Source organism: Podarcis filfolensis (genome assembly GCF_964270895.1).
Source record: "Podarcis filfolensis genome assembly, chromosome: 2".
Classification (NCBI taxonomy): domain Eukaryota; kingdom Metazoa; phylum Chordata; class Lepidosauria; order Squamata; family Lacertidae; genus Podarcis; species Podarcis filfolensis.
Genome location: NC_139605.1, coordinates 46,683,555 through 46,705,248, shown reverse-complemented (window position 1 = coordinate 46,705,248; position 21,694 = coordinate 46,683,555). Strand labels below are relative to the sequence as shown.

Below are 21,694 nucleotides of genomic sequence, written 5' to 3'. Positions count from 1 at the left end.
TTCCAGCTGCTTTTTCCTTCCAGCTTTTCTAAAGGATGTTATTCCTTTCCAATAAATCAGCATTTTATACATGTAGAATGGTACAAAATTCACTGCCTGCAAGTACTGATAATTTTTCAACAGCATTTTGAAAGAATTAAGAATTGGGGCGGGGGGGCACGATAGAGTTGCAGTTGGAAAGGCCTTTCTTGCAGCCCTATGGCACAGTTGAGATCCCTAAGCTTTCTGCTCAAGACCAAATAGATGGGTGATAGTCTCTCATCCCAGCACAGGGAGAGCATGTGCTCAAACTGGGTGGGCTGCTTGTACATCTGGGAGAAGGAGCTAGAGGAAGGAAGTGCAGGGCAAGATGTGGGAAAGGAAAGGAGCTGGCTGGAACTGAGCTCTCTGGTCACTTCCACACAGTTAGCACTTTTGTGTGGATCTCTCACCCGTTCATGTAGATGCTTCTGTACATCCCTCAAACAATAAAGTGCCGCTTCATAACCCACACCCTAGTATGTGGGTGCATTACAATAAATAGCAATTGCACGACAATTGAATTTGGATGCTAGGTGTGGGTGTAATCTGCCCTGAGCCATGGGCACTGCTAGAATGATGTCCTGGCAGGCTGGTTGGTATAGTGTCAGGTAGCACAAATTGGTTGTCAAATTGCCACAAAGAAGAGATAATTAGGACTGATTTCTGGACGCGTTAATTCACAGAGGAAGGGAAATGCTGCAGACAGAATGATACTCAAGGTTGCTCTGCAGTAATATTTGGAGTGTTTTGCACAATTCTCGCCCATTCTCCGTTTTGCCCCACATTAAAATAATCACATCTTAATTAGGCTGGCAAATGATGTGCACAAGTGCAGCTTGGGAAATGATGGTGAGGCAAGTGGTGGGGCAGCATTAGAGTCCTAGGAACAGATTGCTTTCCCTTCATCATTTGGGCTAAAATTATCCCAGGTTGCCTTTTTGAACAATCTGACAACTCACTGGTGTGCATCCAGCAGTTAAAAGCTGTCTCTTCCCTTGCTGTGCTATCAGGAGCCTGAGGCTGGCTGCTCAGGCACAAACATATGCTGCTGTTTTTCACTTTTTGATGGTGATTGGGTAGCTTCCGCACTTGTAGGGCTTCGTGCCACATCATCCATGTTTCTTTTATTGCCATTTGGCCGAATTCATATTTTTACTTGTAATATTTATTAGATTAATAGCTGGTCAGGTCTCTAAACAGAAGGGAGAGCCCCACATAAATTTTAATTGAGCATCAATTGGGAGATGCTTTTGATCATTTCCACACAAGGCTGAATTTGATTGACTAAAATCTGCTGACTACTGGCCCGAGTAATCTAATCCCACTCTAATTAAACTGTCTTCCTGTTTGTTTGTTTGTTTGTTTGTTTGTTTGTTTGTTGTATTAATTATCCAATATAGTGTACTTTCCTTGTCTATGCAGTGTTCAGGACAGAATATTAGTTGAGAAAATGCTTTTGAAATGTCTTTTTTAAATCATTCAAGTAGGTAGCAATCTATGCAGAGTCTACATGGAGTACTAAAATGATCATTCCAGGGTTCAGTAAAGCATTGCAGAAAATGTACATTGTCTTAAACTAGTGTCTAATTAGTAATGTGTTGTGTTTTCAATCTTACTCTATCTGTTTTTATTTTCTTTTAAATATAAAGCAAGTGAAGCATGAACTGATCCCTATTGCAATTCGTAATACTGTTGCACTCCACCCCAATCTCCAAGCGCTGCAAGATTCCAGGGGTTCCAATGCGTACCCATGGCTTGTGTTTTCTTTTCTGAATAAGGCACAGCGGAGACTATGGATATATGGTTTATTTACACATATATACAACCTGAGCCTATAATGGAGGGGTTCATAGCATTATCATTCCAAAAGGGTCTTGTTTTTCCCATGGCTACAGTCTTGGATGCCAGCAGAAATCAACCATGGCTCTGACCCTGAAGAAGCTGGCTTTTTAGGCCTTGCTAAATCCATTGATCCAGCCCTACATTTACTAATTTTAGAAAGTACAGTATGTGGAGAATGGGGCACAGTGTGAGGATTCTTGCTCCCTGCAAACGCGTAACAATATTCTCTCTTGGTGTGTGTTCCCTTCCCCTCGCAGAACCTTAGCAGTTCCCCAGTGCACCTTAGAACTTCTCTGTTTTCTAGCTTCTGCCTTTTTTGGGGGAAAAGCTTCCCAGGGAAAAACCGAGTTGGGAAAATGTGTGATTTCATCCCTGCTGCTTTTATTGAGAAAGTGACACTGCAATACTCTGATGAGAATAGCTAACTTTTCAAATGCCAGTCCCCAGGGCCCAGATTTCAAACAGGGGCACTATTAGAAATGCAAGAGCACATTTCTCAGCCAGAGTAATCATGTCAGAGTTTGACTCCATTAATGCTCCAAAGCTATTCTGTTTGACCGAGAACACTTAGCTTAATTAGACAGTGCAATGCAGGATTGTTGGCAATTTTTAGAAAGTGAGATTTCCCTCCATCAGTTGAGATGAGAGAGCTCTAGAGCTGGCGACTAAAAACGATTTATTCTTACAAGCTTTTCCTCCGTGGCTGAGTTGCCTGCATTATGATGGTTAATAGGAAAATATGAAGCATTTGTTGTGGTGCTTCATGATGATGAATGTACAATTGCACATATACTAACTTCAGTATGATACTTTAAATGATACGATGTTTTAAATGGTATTTGTGTTCGTCAGGTTGATGTAGACTGCTTTGGAAGGCTTGCCTTAAAAATTGTGGGGAGGGGAGGGGAGTATAAATAGCTTTTAAAATAGCATGCCACAAGGCTGCAATCTACTAATTGTGCAGCTTTTTCAGGCCAGCCAATAATGATTAAAAAGCATAGCTCTATATATTCATACCATTCTAAACATTAAGAGAACCAGACTGACTGAAGATGTTAGATCTAAATTATCTGTAGAGGGAGATTTCCCCCGTGTGAATTCTGCATATTACATTATTTTAAAAATAGTGAGACTGCAGTCCTCAGTTCAGCATAACTTACTTCCAGGTAGACATGTCTTGCCATAGGATAGCAACAGAGTAAGTGTCCATTCTGCTGCTGATTACGGATCTGCCATTTTCAGATTAACCACTAATAATACTTCGATATTTTAAATAGCATGGTTGGCAGAAATGGTGCTTTTTCAATTGTTATTGAACAGAATGGAAAATGTACACAATTAGCAGATGGGAACCTGTTAGCATATGAAAGTGAGTGCATGTGTAATGCCAACAGAGCTTTTTCATGCTATGTAGCCAAATCAGTTCTCAGAGTATGAATCTTTTCCATCCCCTCTTTTTTGCTACTCATAGCAGCCATGTTGTGCTGGTACCCACAGCATTTTTATCAAGACTTGAGCACTGGCATCTGCCACTGCCCCTTGCCAAAATAGAGCACTGGGTCTTTATGTAATGTGTTACTTTTTTATACTGTAAACCACCCTGTGCACTTCAGATGAAGGATGGTATATAAAAATAAATAAATAAATAAATAAATAATCAAAACCGCACCTTTCATGCAAAGGATAGAGGTATCAGCAAGCCCTGTAGAAGCCAAAGCTTTGTGGAAATAACTAAAAAAAAAAAAACCTTAGCGAAAAACACTCATGGAGAAGAAACCCAGAATCGCCCAGTGACTACTGAGCATACTCAGTGGATGCTGGATGGTGGAATGGAAAACTGGGTAGTGAAGGATTGGGGTATCCTGAAAGATGGTAGTTGGCTAAGGGGACTATCCAGACCCAAGACCAACTGGGATGTTGGTGAATCTCCAGCTCAGCCAGCTGGTCCACATTCTATGTGGAGATTAGGGACAGGAAAATGGTATCCACTGCTTTAAGTGAGGTTGCCCATATCTGTCTACTTTTCAACAGTTCTACCCAAAATAGCTGGTCATTCAGTAAAAGATTCCAGTGCCTTTGTAATATAAGCAATTCACCTCTTCCCCCTATCAGCACTGCACTTTTGAACAACTTTCTATTACAAAATGTTGCCCATGTAAGCAGTTGTCTAAGAGGAAGGTCTAGTTAAGAAACAAATGCAATCCTTATGATCTTTTGGGCCTCACAGTTAAATCTACTTTTAGCAGATTGAATCAATGACTTAAAAAAAAAAAACTCCAGGAAAACAGAGTTAAAATTGCTCTACCTTTTAAAGCAGGGGTCAGCAGCCTTTTTCAGCCGTGTCCCTCAGACCATGTGGTGGGCCAGACTATTTTTTTTTTGGGGGGGGGAATGAACTAATTCCTATGCCCCACAAATAACCCAGGGGTGCATTTAAAATAAAAGCACACATTCTACTCATGTAAAAACACCAGGCAGGCCCCACAAATAACCTAGAGATACATTTTAAATGAAAGGACACATTCTACTCATGTAAAAACACTCTGATTCCCGGACTGTCTGTGGGCCGGATTGAGAAGGCGATTGGGCTGCATCCAGCCCATGGGCCTTAGGTTGCCTACCCCTGTCTTAAAGTATCAAAGAAATATCTTAGCCTGAAACATTTCATTAAAAAAGAATGTATTGAAGTTCAAACCGTTCCATATTTGTTGTCACTGAACTGCCCAGTTTGGCTGGTTACCTAATAGAGCAGAAGATTTCTGATAGCAATAAGAGATTTATTTTATGGAAGAAATTCTCAGTTTAAGAGTGCTGGAAATGGTATCTCTGTGAGGGCAAAATTACAGTTCCCAGGGTTCTTTGGGGAAGGCATGTGCTGTAAACGTCTTGGTTATACTTGAAACATATCGTTTATCATATAGTGTGTGCTTGTCCCACCCCATCCCACCCTACTGAAACATGTGCACCCCTGTAAAGGCTAACTTGATCACCTGGGCAAATAAATATGTTTTAGACTGGTGCCTAAAAACAGACAATAATGGTACCAAGTATGTTTTTCTGGGGTGACCATTCTACAGATGGGGTGTCACCACATGGAAAAGCCCATTCCTTTTAACTATCCTCCGCACTTCCTTTGGATGGGGCACAAGGAGAAGGGCCTCTGATGAAGACTGCAGGCTCTGGGCTAGTGGCAAGAGGTAGCCCTTGAGGTATTGAGTTCTTGAACCACATAAGGCTTTACTGTATATTTATAGGTCAAAACCAGCAGTTTGAACTGAGCCTGGAAACCAATCAGTAGCAAGTGCAGTTAGGCCAGAATTGGTTGTTATAAGCCTTCTAGTCCCAGTTAGTAATCTAGCCTCTGAATTCTGCCCTTGCTGGAGAAATGTCTTCAGAGGCAGCCCAGATATAAAGAAGTACAATAATTGAACCTAAAGGTTACCAGAGAATGGGCAACTGAAACAAGTGTGAAGGTTCATGTTGTGTGCATTATTTGAGATTGACAGCTACAGTTGATGGTTTCAGTTTGATACAGTACAGTACTATATAGCCAAATTGTGAGTACCTTTTGATTTTCTCTTCAAATCATATTAGATAGGTTACCTAGGGATTTTTGTATTTGGAAACAACACCTCTGAAACAGACACTATATAGAAACTACTTCATGTAAATCATTTTTTTTTTTCATGAAAAAGGTGCAAACTTGTGTTTCTACTGTCCTGCCCACCAAGCTTTAAGTTCTCCTAAGGAGCCCCTTCTTAGTGCCACATTTCTCAGAGTTGCACATTATGTGCAGCCTCTCTTTACTGTGTCTCTACGTGCTGCAGGCTTCCTCCATCAACAATATGGTAATGGGCCTTCCCCATGGCGGTGTCCCACTTCTGGAGTGCGTCCCCCTCTGAGGTGTGACTGGTGCCATACCCCCTCATTCCAGTGCCATCTTAAAATGTGGTTTTTTTCTCAAGCATTTTGTTGTTCAGGATGTTGTATGTTGCCCCACCACATGGTTAATTGTACTGATTATCCTCTTTCAGTTATTTTTACTTAGGCTGTGTTCACACCATACATTTAAAGCACATAGCTCCCCCACAAAGCATCATGGAGACTGATGTTTACTCCTCACAGAGCTACAATTCCCAGCACCCCTAACAAAGTACAGTTCCCAGGATTGGTTTGACAACACTTACATCTCGCCCCAGGTCTTGGGTGCCAATTAATACAATGTAAAAGATATGCAATGGATTTTGGATAAATCCATTCAAATGTTTAAAATGGCTAAGAATATATCCAGTTAACACACATTCTTTGTTAGCATGCAGATGTTATATACTATAGTCATTCTGTTTTTACCATGACATCCATGAGATATTTGATAGGGTTTGATTGATTTTGCAAGATTCTCATTAAGATTGGCTGCTAAGCATTAGCAGCCCAGGCATGTGAACATAATCTGAAGTCTTGTGTGTGAGAGAGAAAGCGGCCACTTTTCTTACAGAATACTAATGAGACCTGTTCTATAGCGTGCAGCCATTTTAACTGTCTTACCCTTTCACTTGTACTAATAAAACACAGAGAGAAATAGTGTGGTGTTTTCAAATGAACATTCCTTAGCTTGAAGTGTACGTCGAGTTCTTATTAACCTTGGTAAAATGCTTTTCACTCCACAGGTAATCCGAAAAAGAAAAATGCTTTGTTCTTTGTAATTCTTTTGCTTTGCGCTTTCGTTCCTACCCATGCTTGGGCTTTGGATGAGTGATTTCTGCTGAACTGGAAAAATGTCTGCTCAGATTCTTTATTACCAGGAAAGAAACGGGGAAAGCTAGTCTTTGTTTTAGTTTGTTGATAGCTCTATGGGATTCTAAATAATAGACCTCTGCCCAGGGAGTAGGCATCCCATGGAAGCATTTGAATTTAAGAACTGGGAAAGTGTGGAGCCAATAGCAGAGTTGGTTAGAGCACGGTGCTGATAACACCAAGTTTACAGGTACTGTGCCCATATGGAATAGTTGCATATTCCTGCATTGCTGGTAGTTGGACTAGATGATCCTTAGGGTCCCTTCCAGTACTACAATTCTATGAAGATGGTTTATCCAGCAGTTCCCCATATGACATCTGGTGGTGGGACCTGGGAGGTAGATGTAATTCATCTATCATGAAGGATAAAAGGATGGGAAAGGGGGAAATTCTCCTCCCTGAGAGCTACTAACTTGAGTTTTCAACCCGTCTGGAATTTTTCTTACTAGGTGGAGCAATGTGTGCACGAATCATGCTACCACATTAACTATTATGACTTAGAGGGCTATATTAGGGGTTGTCCTGCAAGAGCACTGTAGTTTGTAAACTGTCCTATTCTGCTCCCCTGATATTCCTTGCAATATAAACTCCCTTCTTCACCTTCCATCTGTCATAATGATGGACATTTAGCTCCTTCTTTAAATAGTTGTCTCTTTTATGTACCATAACAAAGACATTTCTAGCTGTTTTCACATGTATGTGAGAGATGGGTATCAGAAAAAATTAAGTTGGCGTAAGAATCAAATTAATGAGTTTCTTTTATAGACTTTGGTGTAGCTAAAGTATATTTGAGATAGGAAAATGCATGCACATGTGTCTGAGATGGCACAAATTTACATAAAATTTGCATAGGGTGATTTATATGTATGGTTGGTGGTTTAGGCCAGTTTTCAGAGGGGGAGGAGGAACTCTAGCTCTTGTTGTCATGGCTTACTCTGAGCTATTGGGTACCAGCAGTATTTTCTGGGTCCCATACACCGTTATGTAGACTGGGCCCTCAACTTTGTCCAGAATGTTATCCGCAACAAGTGGTTTTTTATGGACACATTAAAGCTAAAAAAAGTCTTGTTCAACATCTAACATGCCCCTTCCCTACCCTCATATCCCTGCTTCTCCATCGCAACCAACTACTGCATGTACCTGTGGGCAAAGTAAGGCGCGAGTAGTTGGGTCTCATTGGCACTGTGCTTTGCCAGGTGTTCAGCCTCCCTGTAGGCAAAATGTTTAAATTAAGTTTTCTTTTAAAGGATGGAGTGAGAAGAACACAAGATCTGGGGCCGAACCCAATGGCCCTGGGCCACCCTCCACTAAAGTTCCCATGGAAAGCATTGGCATATGACCGGAGTGAAGGGTCTGTCTGTCAACATTGCAGCACGTGTTGAGTAGCACTGGTTGGAATTCTACCCCCTGTATTATGCACTAACTGCAGTCTTTGGCTCATCTTCAAGGGCAGCTCCATGTAGAACACATTGTGTAGTTATTGATAATTCTCTGACATGCAAGGAGTCGCATAAACAGAGGGTTACCAGAGTGTGAACACTGTATTTCCCCATTGGCTTGTACAAAATGTACAAGCCACATCAACCTCTAGGCTTGGGCTGATGGGTTATCAATATGGTGATGATTACAACCAGGAAACAACTCAGCTCAGCCAGAGCCAGCAAGCCCTATGCACTGACCTATTAGCCTAAAACTGTAATAACGGTCCAGATCTCAGAGCCAAGTTGCACCTCTAATTGCAGGATGTGCTTTTACCAGCAGCATAAAGGCATCATAAATCAGAAACATAATGATTAAAATAAGGACGCTAAAGTCTTTTAAAGTTGCGTATGACAGTTTTCGTGCAGTGAGCACATTCTTGATGAATTGAATTCCCATCCCTTAGAATGAAAAGCCAATAATAACAATTCTTTTCAGTTTTAATGATAAACAGAAATCATTTGCTTGACCTTTCTTCTCACTTGGCAATCTAACACGCAGTAATCGCTAGCAGTGATAAATTGCTCTAGACTCTTGCTGTTCTTCTTTTCAGCTGATAAGAAGTTGAAGGCAATGTGTTTGGGATCTCCATGCTGTTGTTGCAAATCTCTACTTTAAATTTAGGCCTTTTTGTAATCAAAACCCACAGGAAAAGAAAGAGCACAAAAATGAAGAAGAAGAGGAATGTGTCGCTAAACAAGAAATCGGAGCAGAATCTTCGGGGTGTGGAACAAGAAGGAAGCTCAGTCCTTCTTAGTTCAGATATTGCTTTTTTGTAAAGTGAAGGTGGAGAGAAGCATCTAATGTCGCTAATCAACGTGTTCCCCGTTTGGTCTTCTAACCAGTTCTTCAAGTACATAATTCCACAGTCGCAATGCCACGGATTGCTAGATAGATTGATGATATGCAGTGCCTGAAGATTATCAAACGCTCCTGCAGGTATTGTTTCCAGATTGTTGTTCTGGAGGTACAGTTCTTGGGCTGAACTGGGTAGAAGTGGAAGAGTTGCCAGCTCTCTGAAGCCACAGTCCACTTTTAGCGGGTTGTGATCAGGTGGAGAGCATGTACAAGGGTGCGGACAGGAGTTTGCAGATGTGGCTTCAAGGAACAGAAGTATCAATAATCCTATCCCTTGACTTGTGACCATTCTGAAAGTTGAAATCATGGCATCAGTGCAAAGAAATAAGTCACAGCACATTCATGAATGTTGTACTAATGTATAGTATTTTTCAAAGATTTTACTTTAACAGGAAATAATGCCTCTCACCTCCCCGTTCTATACTTTTGCAGCTGAATCAATTGTTCCCTTCTCCTATAAGGGGAGGCTCCAGTAGTGGCTGATACAGATTTCCTACACTTTCCTGTCAAAACAGCATGAAACTTGCATATAGATAGTCTTCTGTATTTATCACAAAGTGACATGGGTGCATGCCATTGTATACTCTCATGTTTTCCCCTGCCACTCATTATAGTCTACACATAGGTTTTGCACACTTCAATTGCAGTTTCATCTCCCATGTAGGAAGTCTATATCATGTGGGCAACCATGGGGAAGGGGAAGATTACTTTGGAGGGAATAATTTATTGTTTGTTTTACCAGGCCATCGCTGAAACATCAGATTGAGGATCAGTTTAACTTTTGATTTAATGTTTTCCTCTATGGAACGTTTTGGAATTATCTCTGGTGGGCATATCCAAGGAGACCACTGCCAGAGTGGGGGAGAGAGAAAGGGAAGGGGGAAAACATTCCTTGCTCTGAACTACATCTCCGCTTCCTGTTCCTTATGGGCTATCTCTTTTATAACTAAATACTAACCTCTGAAGGGACAAGAAGAGTCCTTCTCCAAAAGTGGGATTAGACTCGAGAATCTTGTCTGAAGAAAGCAGATTTCAGGGAGTTGGTGGAGCTTGCTGTTCAGAGGTGGCGAACCTGAAGCTTTCTGTAGACAATTCATAATAATTTTATATATCACACATTTCATATGTAAGCATCACCATCTTACACATTTTGAAGAACAGTGAGTGCAGGAAATGAATCAAGATGGCAGTTCAAACTAGCCTCCCTCTTCTCCATGCACAAAATAGATGTGCCTGCTTACAGATTTGTTGATGGTTACAAGCTTCACTGCAGTGTTTGGACCAGATAGATTAACATCTTAGAAGAGAGAGTTTTTAACTTTTGTCCAGTAAACTTCGTTTAATTCAAAAGACTGAGTTTCCTTGGGTATAAACAGAAAAACCCACACCATGTTTGCAGGACATGTGGGATTGATCTAAATACAACAAAGCCTCACATACAGTAATGCCCTGTGGGCTAGTTTTTCAAATTATGGAAGGGTGTCCTATGGGGTTGGAGGAGGGACACATGGGAGGCATGAAGATTTAGCTAGGGAGAGGATCCTATGGCCAGTACAGCCTACTTTAGGATAAATTGCAGCTTTGTACCCAGTTGTATTTTCCTGCATGTGGTTTTAAGACAAAAGCAAAGCTGCCCTGTTCCGTTGTTCTTGTAATGACAATGTTGGAAAACTATCCTGTCTACATCTCTTAGCACATGGCAATGAGCTGCACATATAGACCCACATGCTTACTCATGGAACTGATGGGGAGTTCTGGGTACGGACGCAGGCAACAAACAGAAATTTTGAGAAGCATTCGGCTAAGGCCAAGTGGTGGTCCTAGCATGGTTTTCCCTACCCAGGTTAATAGATGGTAAACAGAACAGGATGAAGAAATAGTCACAGATTGTTCCTGGTTCTAGGGAAGGAGGGTATCAGAGAGGAGCTCAGCACCCTGCTAACAAACTTTGAGCACCACCCACCCCACTTTTGAGAACATCCCTTAATTTCTTGTGTGATTTCACTTTTTGATGCAGCAGCAGTTCCTGCTGTGTTCTCCAAAGAGAGCTAAAGGCTTATCTGTAGCAAATGAGCAGGAAAACCTTGTGATGCATGAAATGCATAGAACAAACCTTTCATAAGATCTAATTATGTACCATATCGTGAATGAAAACGTTAAAGCAAATTAAAGCCATTAATGTTAAATTACCCCCTGCGTTATGATTTATGCATGCTCCAAACATGTTGATTGTGGTTGGTTCGTTTTATAAAGGAGATCAGTTTGTTTATTTTCACTGGAAAAAACCTAGGTACTTATATCCAAGTGAAACCAAAGTACTTTACACAGTAGCGTTTAAACTGTCAGTTACCCAAATCAATGGGTTGCTAAAGAAACAGTACTTGATTTGAATAATAATTTCAGGTTATCCTTCTATATTACTCTGGGCCATTAATTTTGTTAGTTAACAACCAAATTCAAAACCTTTTAAAATACTGAGATGCCTTACAGTATACAATGAAGAACTTTGCCAACACCGCCTTTAAAAAAAAAGAAAAAAAGATCAAGAAAGGGAAAAACGCTTAAAATATTCAAACTTTTTCTTTGCTACTATGGGAATGCAGGTCCCTTAAAAAAAATAAACTAAACTTCTTGTGCTTTTCTCTCATTATTTCTGCTATGTGTGGTTATACCATAGGGTTCATTTGGACACCATGTCATGGACAGCACAGAGAGCATGAGTGCGGCTACTGCAGAGAGAAAAGATGCATAGAGATACTGACACTTACCTCAAGTCCAAAACACATGAGGAGATCAATCAGTTTACAGCTCTGCATTCTTTTATTTTTGGTTTTTTTGAGTATTTATGTTGATTTAGACAGCAGGATTCACTGCACACTCTTCGGTGCGTACGAGAAGGTAGAGTTGGTCAGCAGACTACTTGAGGTGCTTTTCGCAAATCCCTTGGAGAAGCCTTTTTCTGTATGCTCCATTTTAGATCCACGCCATAGTAATTTCTTGCCTTTCTGCAGGTTGTGGCAGCAAGGACTGTAATCAACAGCATGCACTGTGCAGCTGGAGTTGATTGGCTGCGTGGGAAGTGGCCCAGTGCTTCTGAAAGAAGTGGCTGGGCAAGATAAGCTGGTGACGCTCCCTCCATCCTCTTTCGGAGCCTGTAAGCTCCTGCTCTGGAAGGATTCCCCCAGATAAAGGCACAGTGGTTCCCACCTGATAAGAAGAATTCTGCTTACTGGAAAGACTGCTGCTCCACAATGACTTCTGCTAAGACTTTCATAAGAAGACTTGTTTCCAAAGAAATACTGTCACATTCACCATTCTGCACCATATTCATTTCTGGCCTTTCAACAGCTTCCAAACACAGAAGTCTTCTCATTCGTTCCTGGGCTAGTCCATTTTAAGTTGACATGAGCTCTCTGAAGTCTGAAGTATCATCACAGCCATGGAAGATGGCAGGATCCCCAAGAACGTGCTCTGTGGGGATCTGCCTTCAGGCACCAGGCCTCTTGGCAGACCAACTCTGTATTACAAAGGTGTCTGCAAACGTGACATGAAGGCTGGCAAATTTAACCTGGCCATGTGGGAATCCATTGCAGATGACCACAGTGCCTGGAGACAGACAGACAGGTTGTGTACCCACAGCAGAGGAGGAGGAATGACTGCTGGGAGGAGCACAGACAGAAGAAATGCCATGGTGCACCTGTAGCAGCAAAACCTTCATCTGCCCCCCACTCCAACAAAACACCTGTATTGGCTTCTACAGCCACAGCAGGTGCTGTAACCTTCCAATAGTTTGACTTCACCCCCAAAGGCGCAGTCCTCCATTGTCTCACAAGACAGATGGATGCCAACCAATTATATATATTTTAGGAACTGTGTGTTTATCCAAATGTAGCGAGACTCCAAAGGATACGATTATATGCTCAATTATTTGGCAATAAATGCAGGACATTAGTAGGACTTACTTCTCAGTTGACATGTGTATGACTGTGCTGTCAGTTGTTTAAAGAGTCGTAAAGGTAAAAGGACCCCTGACCGTTAGGTCCAATCGCGGATGACTCTGGGGTTGCAGCGCTCATCTCGCTTTACTGGCTGAGGGAGCCGGCATACAGCTTCCGGGTCATGTGGCCAGCATGACTAAGCCGCTTCTGGAGAACCAGAATTAAATTAAAGATTCTTAGAGAGTCCCTAATTTAACAGAAATTGGCACAGATGTAGGTTCAGTATTTCATCCACGCTGCAAACATATATCAAGGTTTCCACACTTTTGGATCCTTGATTCTGATCCGGTGTCCCTGCCTCTGCCTTTTTTTTCACTTCCTGAATTGGATTTCAGCTCACAACTGCTAGAAAAAAATCTGATGATCACCCAACAATCAGCAGTGGTGACATTTTGACTTTTTCATTTTTAGATTTTTGGCTTTCTGTTCTGTCTGCCTTAAAAACATTATAGCACTTTAAAACACAATGGCACTTAAAAAAAAAAAAGTATTTCAGTTAAAAATTTAAAATTTAAAATAAACATTTCACCAAAATGGTGTGTTCAGGCACATTGACCCTCCCTATATGATGCCTCCTAGCATGGACAGAACCTTGCATGATGCACATACATTGACTTTCCACATTTTGGTGGCCATAGCCATTTTCAATTCCACATGTAGCTTACCATGGGAGAGCAATGACTAGGTAGTATTAAAAGACCCAATCTGGAAGCACCCCCGCTGTTGATAAGAGAGAGTTCCTACATCAGAAATGGTGGACAGAATTCCTACTCATGGAGCAGCCACTCACTTCTTCACCCAATACCCTTTTCTTAAATTCAGGTATTATGCCATCCTCATAAGAGCTGTTGAGAAATAATATGGGTCACTGCCATAGCATCCTCTGAAACCAGAGGAGGGGAACCTGTGGCCCTCCAGATGTTAGGACTCCATCTCCAGCCAGCCCCAGCCAGCATGGCCAATGGTCAGAGGTGATGGGAGTTGTAATCCAGCAACATCTGGAAGGTTCCCCATCCTTGCTCTGAAATATATCTGGCATTAAGTGAGAACTCAGCAATCCCTCTGTGTGTGTGTGTGTGTGTGTGTGTGTGTGTGTGTGTGTTTGAAACTGGAAAAAGAATAGCTGTGGAAACATGCCACAGAACTTGCTGTGCGTGAGCTTCCAGCATGCTTTATTTGAACACCTTGCTTGTTTTTGAGGATTTATGTCCTCTTAAATAACAAAAGGCATCCTGGTGCATCCTAATAAAGCCAGCATGGTGTCTTGAAGCAGGGGGTGTACAGACCGTTACAACTGTAAACTCATAACTAACATTATTGCAAGCAAAGTCACTATTGGGCTTAGTGGTTAGCAACAGTATGCAATGGATGAAGACTCATCAGTAAAGAGTACTAAAGTTTCAGTGACAAAGCCATGAAATTCAGTCATCCATTTCCTGAAGACAGACGTTCTTAAAAGACAAATACTTTTAGAACTGGTGTTCTCTATTCAGAATATATTCGTGGGGTATATGATACATTAATACACACCATAAATTCTATCCCAAATAATCATTTGATATCACAGCAGGCTTTTGGTTGGGCTCTAAAATAGTTTGCTATAGGACATTAATAAATGATGCAACATAAAAGAGATATAACAGCAAACTGAGCTCTCTAATCCAGATCCTTTTTAGGCTAGAGCGTGAGTTTAAGGTTCTAAATTCTTTGGCCTGGTACCTAATTTAGTTTGAGATTAACTTAAACTCTATTTTTTTATATGCATAGCTCTGTGTGCATAGCAGTGATATTATTAATTATCTTTGGGAATGTTTATACGGTTGAGTGCCACAGCAGCAGAAGCCATGGTACATGAGAGCACATTTCCATTACCCCATGCTATGGTATTCGCACATGTAGTAATAATTACTACATAATTATTTACACAGCTAACAGAATTTGGTTATCCTTGGTTTCACCCCAGTGGCTCACAGAAACATCAAGGGTAGAGTGTGGGTATTGCCATTTGGGAAAACGTAAAGTAACTACATACATTGAACAAGTTCTTATGTAATCAGCAAGAACAAACAGAATATAACTGGTGCTGTTTCTTTAGCCTAAGGGACATTTAGTCATGGCTCTGTATGCGCTTGGAGCCTGAACAAACACAACCTTTTAAACAGATGACTTTGGTAATCTTACTGAAGAGCTATTAGTCACTGCAGCAGATCATTTTGATTTCTGTTTTTCCAGGTCATGAATCTGCAGCAGTGGGACTTCAAAAGGATGTAGCTTCCTGGCAGCTTGGGAAGTTAATTTTTTTGAGTATTGTAGAATGCACCTTGCTAAAATTAAGACAATAATTGCCACAAAAATAAGAGCAAAGTCTCTCCAAAAGAAATCAAGGCATTTGATTGGTTGAGGCTTCCTACATCCTTCCAGTTCATTCCCAGTCAGCTGACTCAAGGCTCTCGATTTTACAGAAGCCGGAGATGCACATTGAAGGTTGGCAAGAGAAACGTTACTGAAGTCTTCCAGCCACTGCTTGAAATATAAAATAGAGCAGTCACAGTGCCAAGGGTTGTTGGAGAAATCAACTTCTTTCAGGTAAATTAAGTTGTCCAGTGCACCAAGAGGAACCGTCGTTAAACTGTTGTTTTGCAGATGAAGAATGTTGATGGTATGGCACGAGTGACATAATTCTGATGACAGGGGAGGCATTTCCTTCAGCCCCATAGAGCTGCAGTTTAATATCCAACCCCTTAGGTCTTCCTGCTGCTCACACAAACAGGGAGGGCAGGGCTTGGGTTGAGCTGTGCTTAATAACAGTAGCATGACCAGTATCCCAGCATTGGAGGAGATCTTTACTTTGTTCATGATCGTAGCTGTGGGACAAGAATATGAACAATGCAATTTGTTGCTCTGTCTTTTACAGCAAAAAAAAAAATTAAAAAAAAATTGCCCACTGGATTCTACCAATAGATATTCTAGAATTTCTTTGAAATATGCTGCACAAATTGCTCCTATACAATATATGGCATTCAGCATCCTCAAATGATATGGAAAAGTGGCAACAAGAGATGTAGAAGAGACTCCTGTTGCTTTTGTATAATGTTCAGGGTTACCCCAAGTATTCCAGATCTTCATGGACTACAGTTCCCATCATCCCTGACCATTGATTATGCTGTCTGGGGTTGATGGGAGTTGTAGTTCAGCAACATCTGGAGGGCACTACATTGACTCCCTCTTGTTTAACCCATTATTTTAGAAAATGGTGTTGCCCAGAGTACATGGCTAAATATGGGGGGGGGGAGAGAGAGAGAGAATATTGGAATAGCAACTCATCTGGTCAGTGGTTTTGGTTCAGGAACTTGATTTTCCATTGAAATATCAAGGTAACAGAGGATAGAAGATGATCAGTGTCTGGTGTACCAGCCACTGATTCTTGCCTTTCCATATGTTCAGAAGTGCTAGGGTGATTTCTTTGCACTGTTCAGATTCCTCATTTTATTCGGATCAGTTGCTGAGCAGTCAGAAGCTTCAGTGTTCTCATTTGTGGCCATTTGCAAAAAAAAAAACTTTAAAAAAGATACTTCATGTTTAGAAGAAGCTGGTTTTATATAGGGTTGAAACTTTCTACAATATGCATATACAGTGGTACCTCGGGTTAAGTACTTAATTCGTTTCGGAGGTCCGTACTTAACCTGAAACTGTTCTTAACCTGAAGCATCACTTTAGCTAATGGGGCCTCCTGCTGCTGCCGCGCCGCCGGAGCATGATTTCTGTTCTTATCCTGAAGCAAAGTTCTTAACGTGAAGCACTATTTCTGGGTTAGCGGAGTCTGTAACCTGAAGTGTATGTAACCTGAAGCGTATGTAACCTGAGGTACTACCACTGCAATGACTTATTGAATTAGTTTCCTGAACATGCCAAACTATGAAGAAAGACTCACTGCAGGGTATCTTTCTGTATCATATTGTCATGTGATGAGGATTTTAGTTTTACCATGCATTAGATGGAGATGGAGGTTAAAGTGGTGGTTTATATTTATCTGCTTCTCTCCAAATTACCCTATTTTCCTTTCTCCTCATCTTTCTCTGTTCTGTCTCTGAGGGCCGACTCACACATGCGTGCTCATCATATGACTGCAGTAGCACCATAGTGATTTTCAAGTATGAATGGATGCATCACAGATCAAGTATAGATAGAAATTCCATAGCACCTGATTGATCGTACTTTAAATGCACAGCTTTCCAATGAAGTCAACACGCAGAGCTGAAGTGCTGAATTATCAAGTGTTCACAAGAATATGCAAAACCAGCCTGGAGTTCTATGCCATTTCTCTTGTGCCCATCTTTCCTTTTTATTAACAAATAGCACTTTACATTACCTGAACACCCTGATCCATCTTGTTGTGCCAGAATGAAGATTGCCAACCCATTGAAAGCACTGTAGTGCAGATAGATGGTGTTTGCTAAATTTTTATTCTGATATGCATTGGAATTACATCTATGGTTCCTGATCCACTAACATATACGCATGCTTAAGCCTGCTTATATGCATGGATCTATCTCCTTAGCTGGATGGGGGCATTTGTATATAGTGGTTGTTTCTTATAGATGTCACACAAAATGCAATGAGTCTAATTTTGGCAGGGTAAATGTGGAACTGTGTGTGTGTGTAAGAGACACACAGAGAGAGACAGTGCATGGTACTGTTGAAATAATGACATAATTACTTCACAACAAGCAGAACTTAGGGAATATAATTCAGCTTACATTATCACCCTGCCAGCTCAATAATGTAAATTGTCTCTAAGCATCTTTCAACAGAATAGTCACATATATAAATACATTTTTAAGCACAATGAGTTGGATCAGTGTTAAAGAGGAAGATCCAACAGAAACATCAGTTTTTGACCATTATGTTTAGGACAGCTTTCCCCAGCCTGATAGAGTATTATTTTCAGCCTTTTAAAAGTCGTTGGGGGAGCGTACATACTGAAGGTGTAATGAAAGCTATCTACTCTGGTACAGAAGGGTCTTTTAAAGTTCATCTCTATCATTGTGAAAAATATAGGCCATGTTTCCTGAACCGCAAGTTTTATTATTACATATATTAGGCAGAGATTTAAGTTGAAGAAAACAAGTTTACAGCACACACTTCTGAAATGAAATGCTTTAAATGTGCTGAAAGCCACATATTTAAGGAAATAACCGGCTTTTATCTCTAAAAGTGGGCAATTCACCAGATCGGCATCACCACATTTACTCCAGAGCTTAATTTTATATTGGTGAGAACGAGAGTTACAAGCTTAGTAAAGCCCTGTAAGTGTCAAACGTGACAATATGTTAATCATGTCCTTAAGCACATGAATTTTCTATCAAAAATAGCTAGCACAGGGACCCAGCCCAGATTAAGACCCGGGCACAGGCATTAGTGGGCTTTAACCCTTGGTCTCCCATTGTGGCCCCAGTCTGGTCAGAGGGCCATGCCACCTCGTTGAGCAATGTAGCCATAACAGTGAACTAATCATACACTCCATTCCACTTATGGGCATAGCCGGGGGGGGCAGGGGGCAGCTGCCCCCCTAGACGAAGTAAAACAATAGAAACACTTAACTAACTGACCAATCACGTCAGTTCTGCCCACCCTAACATAAATCCTGGCTACGCCCAAGGTACCACTGCAGTGGTTTTCTCCTGGAATACTGATAGCTCACAAAAAAACAACAGTAATTTGTGTGTGTGAATCTATCCAAGGAGAGAACTTGAAATGAAATCTAGTGGAAAATGGAAAGAGAGTTTCCAACTGCCAAATAGAAGTAGCAACAAATGCTATGCAGCAGAGTATCCTGTGTGATTTAATAAAAAAACTTAAGTAATGCCAAGTTTTCTCATAGAACTATAAACTAAAAGATGGTTGAATTGCACACCTTACCTTATTTCTTAAAAAAAGAAAGAAAATAAATGCTGGCGTCTTCCCACTGAAGCTTCTTCCAGTCTTGCAGCAATGGCCAAAGTAGAATAATTCCTGAACTCCAGGAAGGAAATGAGTTTATAAAGAACTCACCACATAAGCCAAGCCTTCTTCATTATCGGTTTGAAAGCGGTTGCCTTTACAAATGCACAATGCCAGCCTCCTAAGTGAGTTATTCTTTTGTTTTCTTCTATATTGGGTTCAGCAAGCAAGAAAAAATAATTCCCAATACTTGTGGAATATATTTTATTTGCTCCCTAAAAGACAACAAAAGGTTTTAGTAAGATGAAATTCTTTGTTTCTCATCCTTGGCCCTATGTACTTTTTCATCAGCATCAAATTTTCTTTATACTTCTTAAAGTACATTACTCAATTTAGGCTATATAAGCTTTGGGAGCTAGTGGAATTGTAACCGAAGAGCTAGAATGAGCCCCAAGGCCATCTAGTCTATATCCTGCACCAAGGAATTATGTATCATATCTTATTCCCCGTACAGATTATTGTGCAGAGGTAAGCAAAGATGCACCATGCCTTAGCCATCTTTAAATAAAACAGCAAATCTAATAATATGCTGAGCTGCCCCTTTTGCTTAGCCAGGACGTGTAAGACCTATGAGTAGCTGAGAGCCATTGACATAGGAATCCATTAATCAGAGCAGCAGCATTTCCAAATGTTCATCTGATTCTGCAGAGTTGATAAAATCTGCTGCATTCACTGCTGCCAATCAGAGTGGATGAAACTAGACTAGGTTGACCAACATAAGTTACTTTCAGGCAGCTTCATAGAATGCCTTGGTTTGTGTTGGAATGGGATGAGATTGTTACATTTCTTGCTGCTGGAGGTCATGGTATCATCCAAACTAGAAGAAGGTACTTGGCCAACTAGAAAGACAAGGACTCAAGTCCTTTCTCCATCCCCTTTGTTAACACAACTGTATTCTTAAACTAGATTAACTAGATTTCTGAGCCAGGTGGAAGATACACCCTGCAAGAAATATGTAGCCCATGTGGCAGTCTCCCATAGAGTTGTCCCTTATGTATTGCCCAAAATGAGAAAACTAATTACAAAAAAGCAAGAGATTTGCATAAAATTTGAATATGCTAACTAATGTGGAGAAAGGCAAAGGTGCAAATAATTACTATAATTTACATTTTAGCATAGTGGAGAAAACTGACCAGCAAACTGTTCATGGCCAAACTTGGGTCAGACAGCCCTCCCAATAGAGGACTGTGCTTTGAAAGTCCCTCAAACAGAATATTGTCATCTGTAAAGGAGAATATTTCTTCACTCAGTTGAAGCCAGCTGCAAAGAAGCTTTGTTTGGCTTAAAGACTCTTTTCCCTGTACTTAAAGGTCAGGAAAGAGAAGTGGGCCATTTAGTTGCCCATGAGACCAGATTTGGCTTAAAGGCTGCTAGTTGCCTGGTTTATGGGTTTATCATTAAAAATATTTACAGCTCAGCCTTCATGTGTACGAATACAGAGGGGGGGGGCACACCATAAGCTCAGGTGTTTGACCTTCTGTTATCTGTCTTTGAAGAAAAAGAGTAGGCACTACAGGTAGATGTGTGTGTGTGTGTTACACACACACACACACACACACACACACATTTCTTTAGGTATATACGCTGGCTGGCATTTAAACTCTGTAGTTCCCTTCTTTCTTTCACAGGGGGTGGAGCAGGGAGCTCTTGAGAAAGCCTTGCCAGCTTCAGACCACCCTATGACATCATTGCTCTCATCTATAGTCTCAAGAAAGCTTCACTGGCTTCAGATATCCCTGAAAAGGGGGGGGGGGGGACCAGAGAGACAAGTGAAAGGGATGGCTACCACCTGAAAGCATCCAGACACCTCGAATGACTTCTACCTGGCAACTTCTTCTGCTGACTTCAGCCTGCCATCTTCCATGGGTTTCATCTGTTCATGAATATCCACCCTTCATACAGATACACACATCATTTGTCCTGACCGCAACTGAAACCTCCCATTTTTATAGGGGCCATTTATACACACAAGCATATGCCAGCCTACATCCATGAAAAACACCAGCAAAAAATGTTCATACATTTTTCACTCTCCACCAGTTCACATTCATGCCCTGGCTTCAACTCACAAATATCCACCAGCTTCTGTTGACTAGCTTCCAAAGGTGAAATCCAAGCAGCTTATACCCATGAACACCAGCCAGCTCCAGCCACTGGCTTCTGAATATGATCTTTATCACCTTCCACCCACCAACACCTGCCAGCTTCTGTTAAGTCTATCACTAGACATCAGCCATTTTCCAGCTGTGGGTATTGGCTGTCTTCAAGCTGCAGTCCTGCTCAGCAAGTGACCTTGCCTTATTATCACTCCATAGCATCTCACAACCAGATGATCGCATCCATCCATCTGCCAATTCTCCTCCTACAAGTGGAAGAAAACAAGGCAACACTGAATGTCACAGCTGTTGCACACTGTGTTCTGTTGGAGAAAAGGAAAAGACCCACCTTTATGTCCACTCAGCTGCCATGTACGTTCGTGATGTCACAGGTAGGCTGCAGCCAATGGCAACAGGTGGGGGATACATAATCATAATCTTGGGACTCACAACTGTGGGTGTACCACAGCAGTGATTTATTTGTGTGCTTGTTTAGCATTAAAAATAATAGCGCCCCCCCCACCTCTGCCTAGACTAGAGTCTATGCAATAATTTGCAGTCAGCTCCCACCAGGCTGAAATTTGCAAGCTGCTCACACAATCAGCT

The 21,694-nt window shown here is 41.3% G+C and overlaps 2 protein-coding genes and 1 long non-coding RNA gene across 6 annotated transcripts in view; 1 reads left to right on the top strand and 2 right to left on the bottom strand.

The window, feature by feature from the left end:
* Positions 1-21,478, top strand: part of LOC310757668 — a 36,096-nt gene extending 14,618 nt beyond the window's left edge. For all 3 annotated transcript variants that reach the window (XR_014545383.1, XR_014545384.1, XR_014545385.1), the window contains 3 exons: positions 12,006-12,763; positions 15,455-15,578; positions 20,697-21,478. This is a non-coding gene — a long non-coding RNA (uncharacterized lncRNA). The remainder of the gene's footprint in view (positions 1-12,005; positions 12,764-15,454; positions 15,579-20,696) is intronic.
* LOC310757654 (platelet glycoprotein IX-like) lies at positions 8,559-11,999 on the bottom strand. Its single transcript, XM_083603149.1, has 3 exons — positions 11,763-11,999; positions 9,953-10,076; positions 8,559-9,284 (listed from the first exon to the last, which is right to left on the bottom strand). Exon 3 carries the CDS (start codon positions 9,281-9,283, stop codon positions 8,663-8,665), a length of 621 nt encoding a protein of 206 aa, XP_083459275.1. The 5' UTR covers position 9,284; positions 9,953-10,076; positions 11,763-11,999; the 3' UTR covers positions 8,559-8,662.
* On the bottom strand, positions 14,148-19,076 carry LOC310757650 (platelet glycoprotein IX-like). 2 transcript variants are annotated; one of them, XM_083603141.1, is made up of 2 exons: positions 19,044-19,076; positions 14,148-15,856 (listed from the first exon to the last, which is right to left on the bottom strand). In XM_083603141.1, the coding sequence occupies exon 2, from the start codon at positions 15,846-15,848 to the stop codon at positions 15,201-15,203; it is 648 nt and encodes a 215-aa protein (XP_083459267.1). In that variant the 5' UTR covers positions 15,849-15,856; positions 19,044-19,076; the 3' UTR covers positions 14,148-15,200. The 2 variants fall into 2 exon arrangements, with proteins under 2 accessions (XP_083459267.1, XP_083459266.1); XM_083603140.1 differs by lacking the exon at positions 19,044-19,076 and adding an exon at positions 18,912-19,033.
* Positions 21,479-21,694: the final 216 nt, after the last annotated feature.

What these genes read in the sequence shown, in the direction of transcription:
- LOC310757654 (XM_083603149.1), bottom strand. Translation starts at nt 9,283, where the DNA reads ATGGTCACAAGTCAAGGGATAGGATTATTGATACTTCTGTTCCTTGAA.
- LOC310757650 (XM_083603141.1), bottom strand. Translation starts at nt 15,848, where the DNA reads ATGAACAAAGTAAAGATCTCCTCCAATGCTGGGATACTGGTCATGCTA.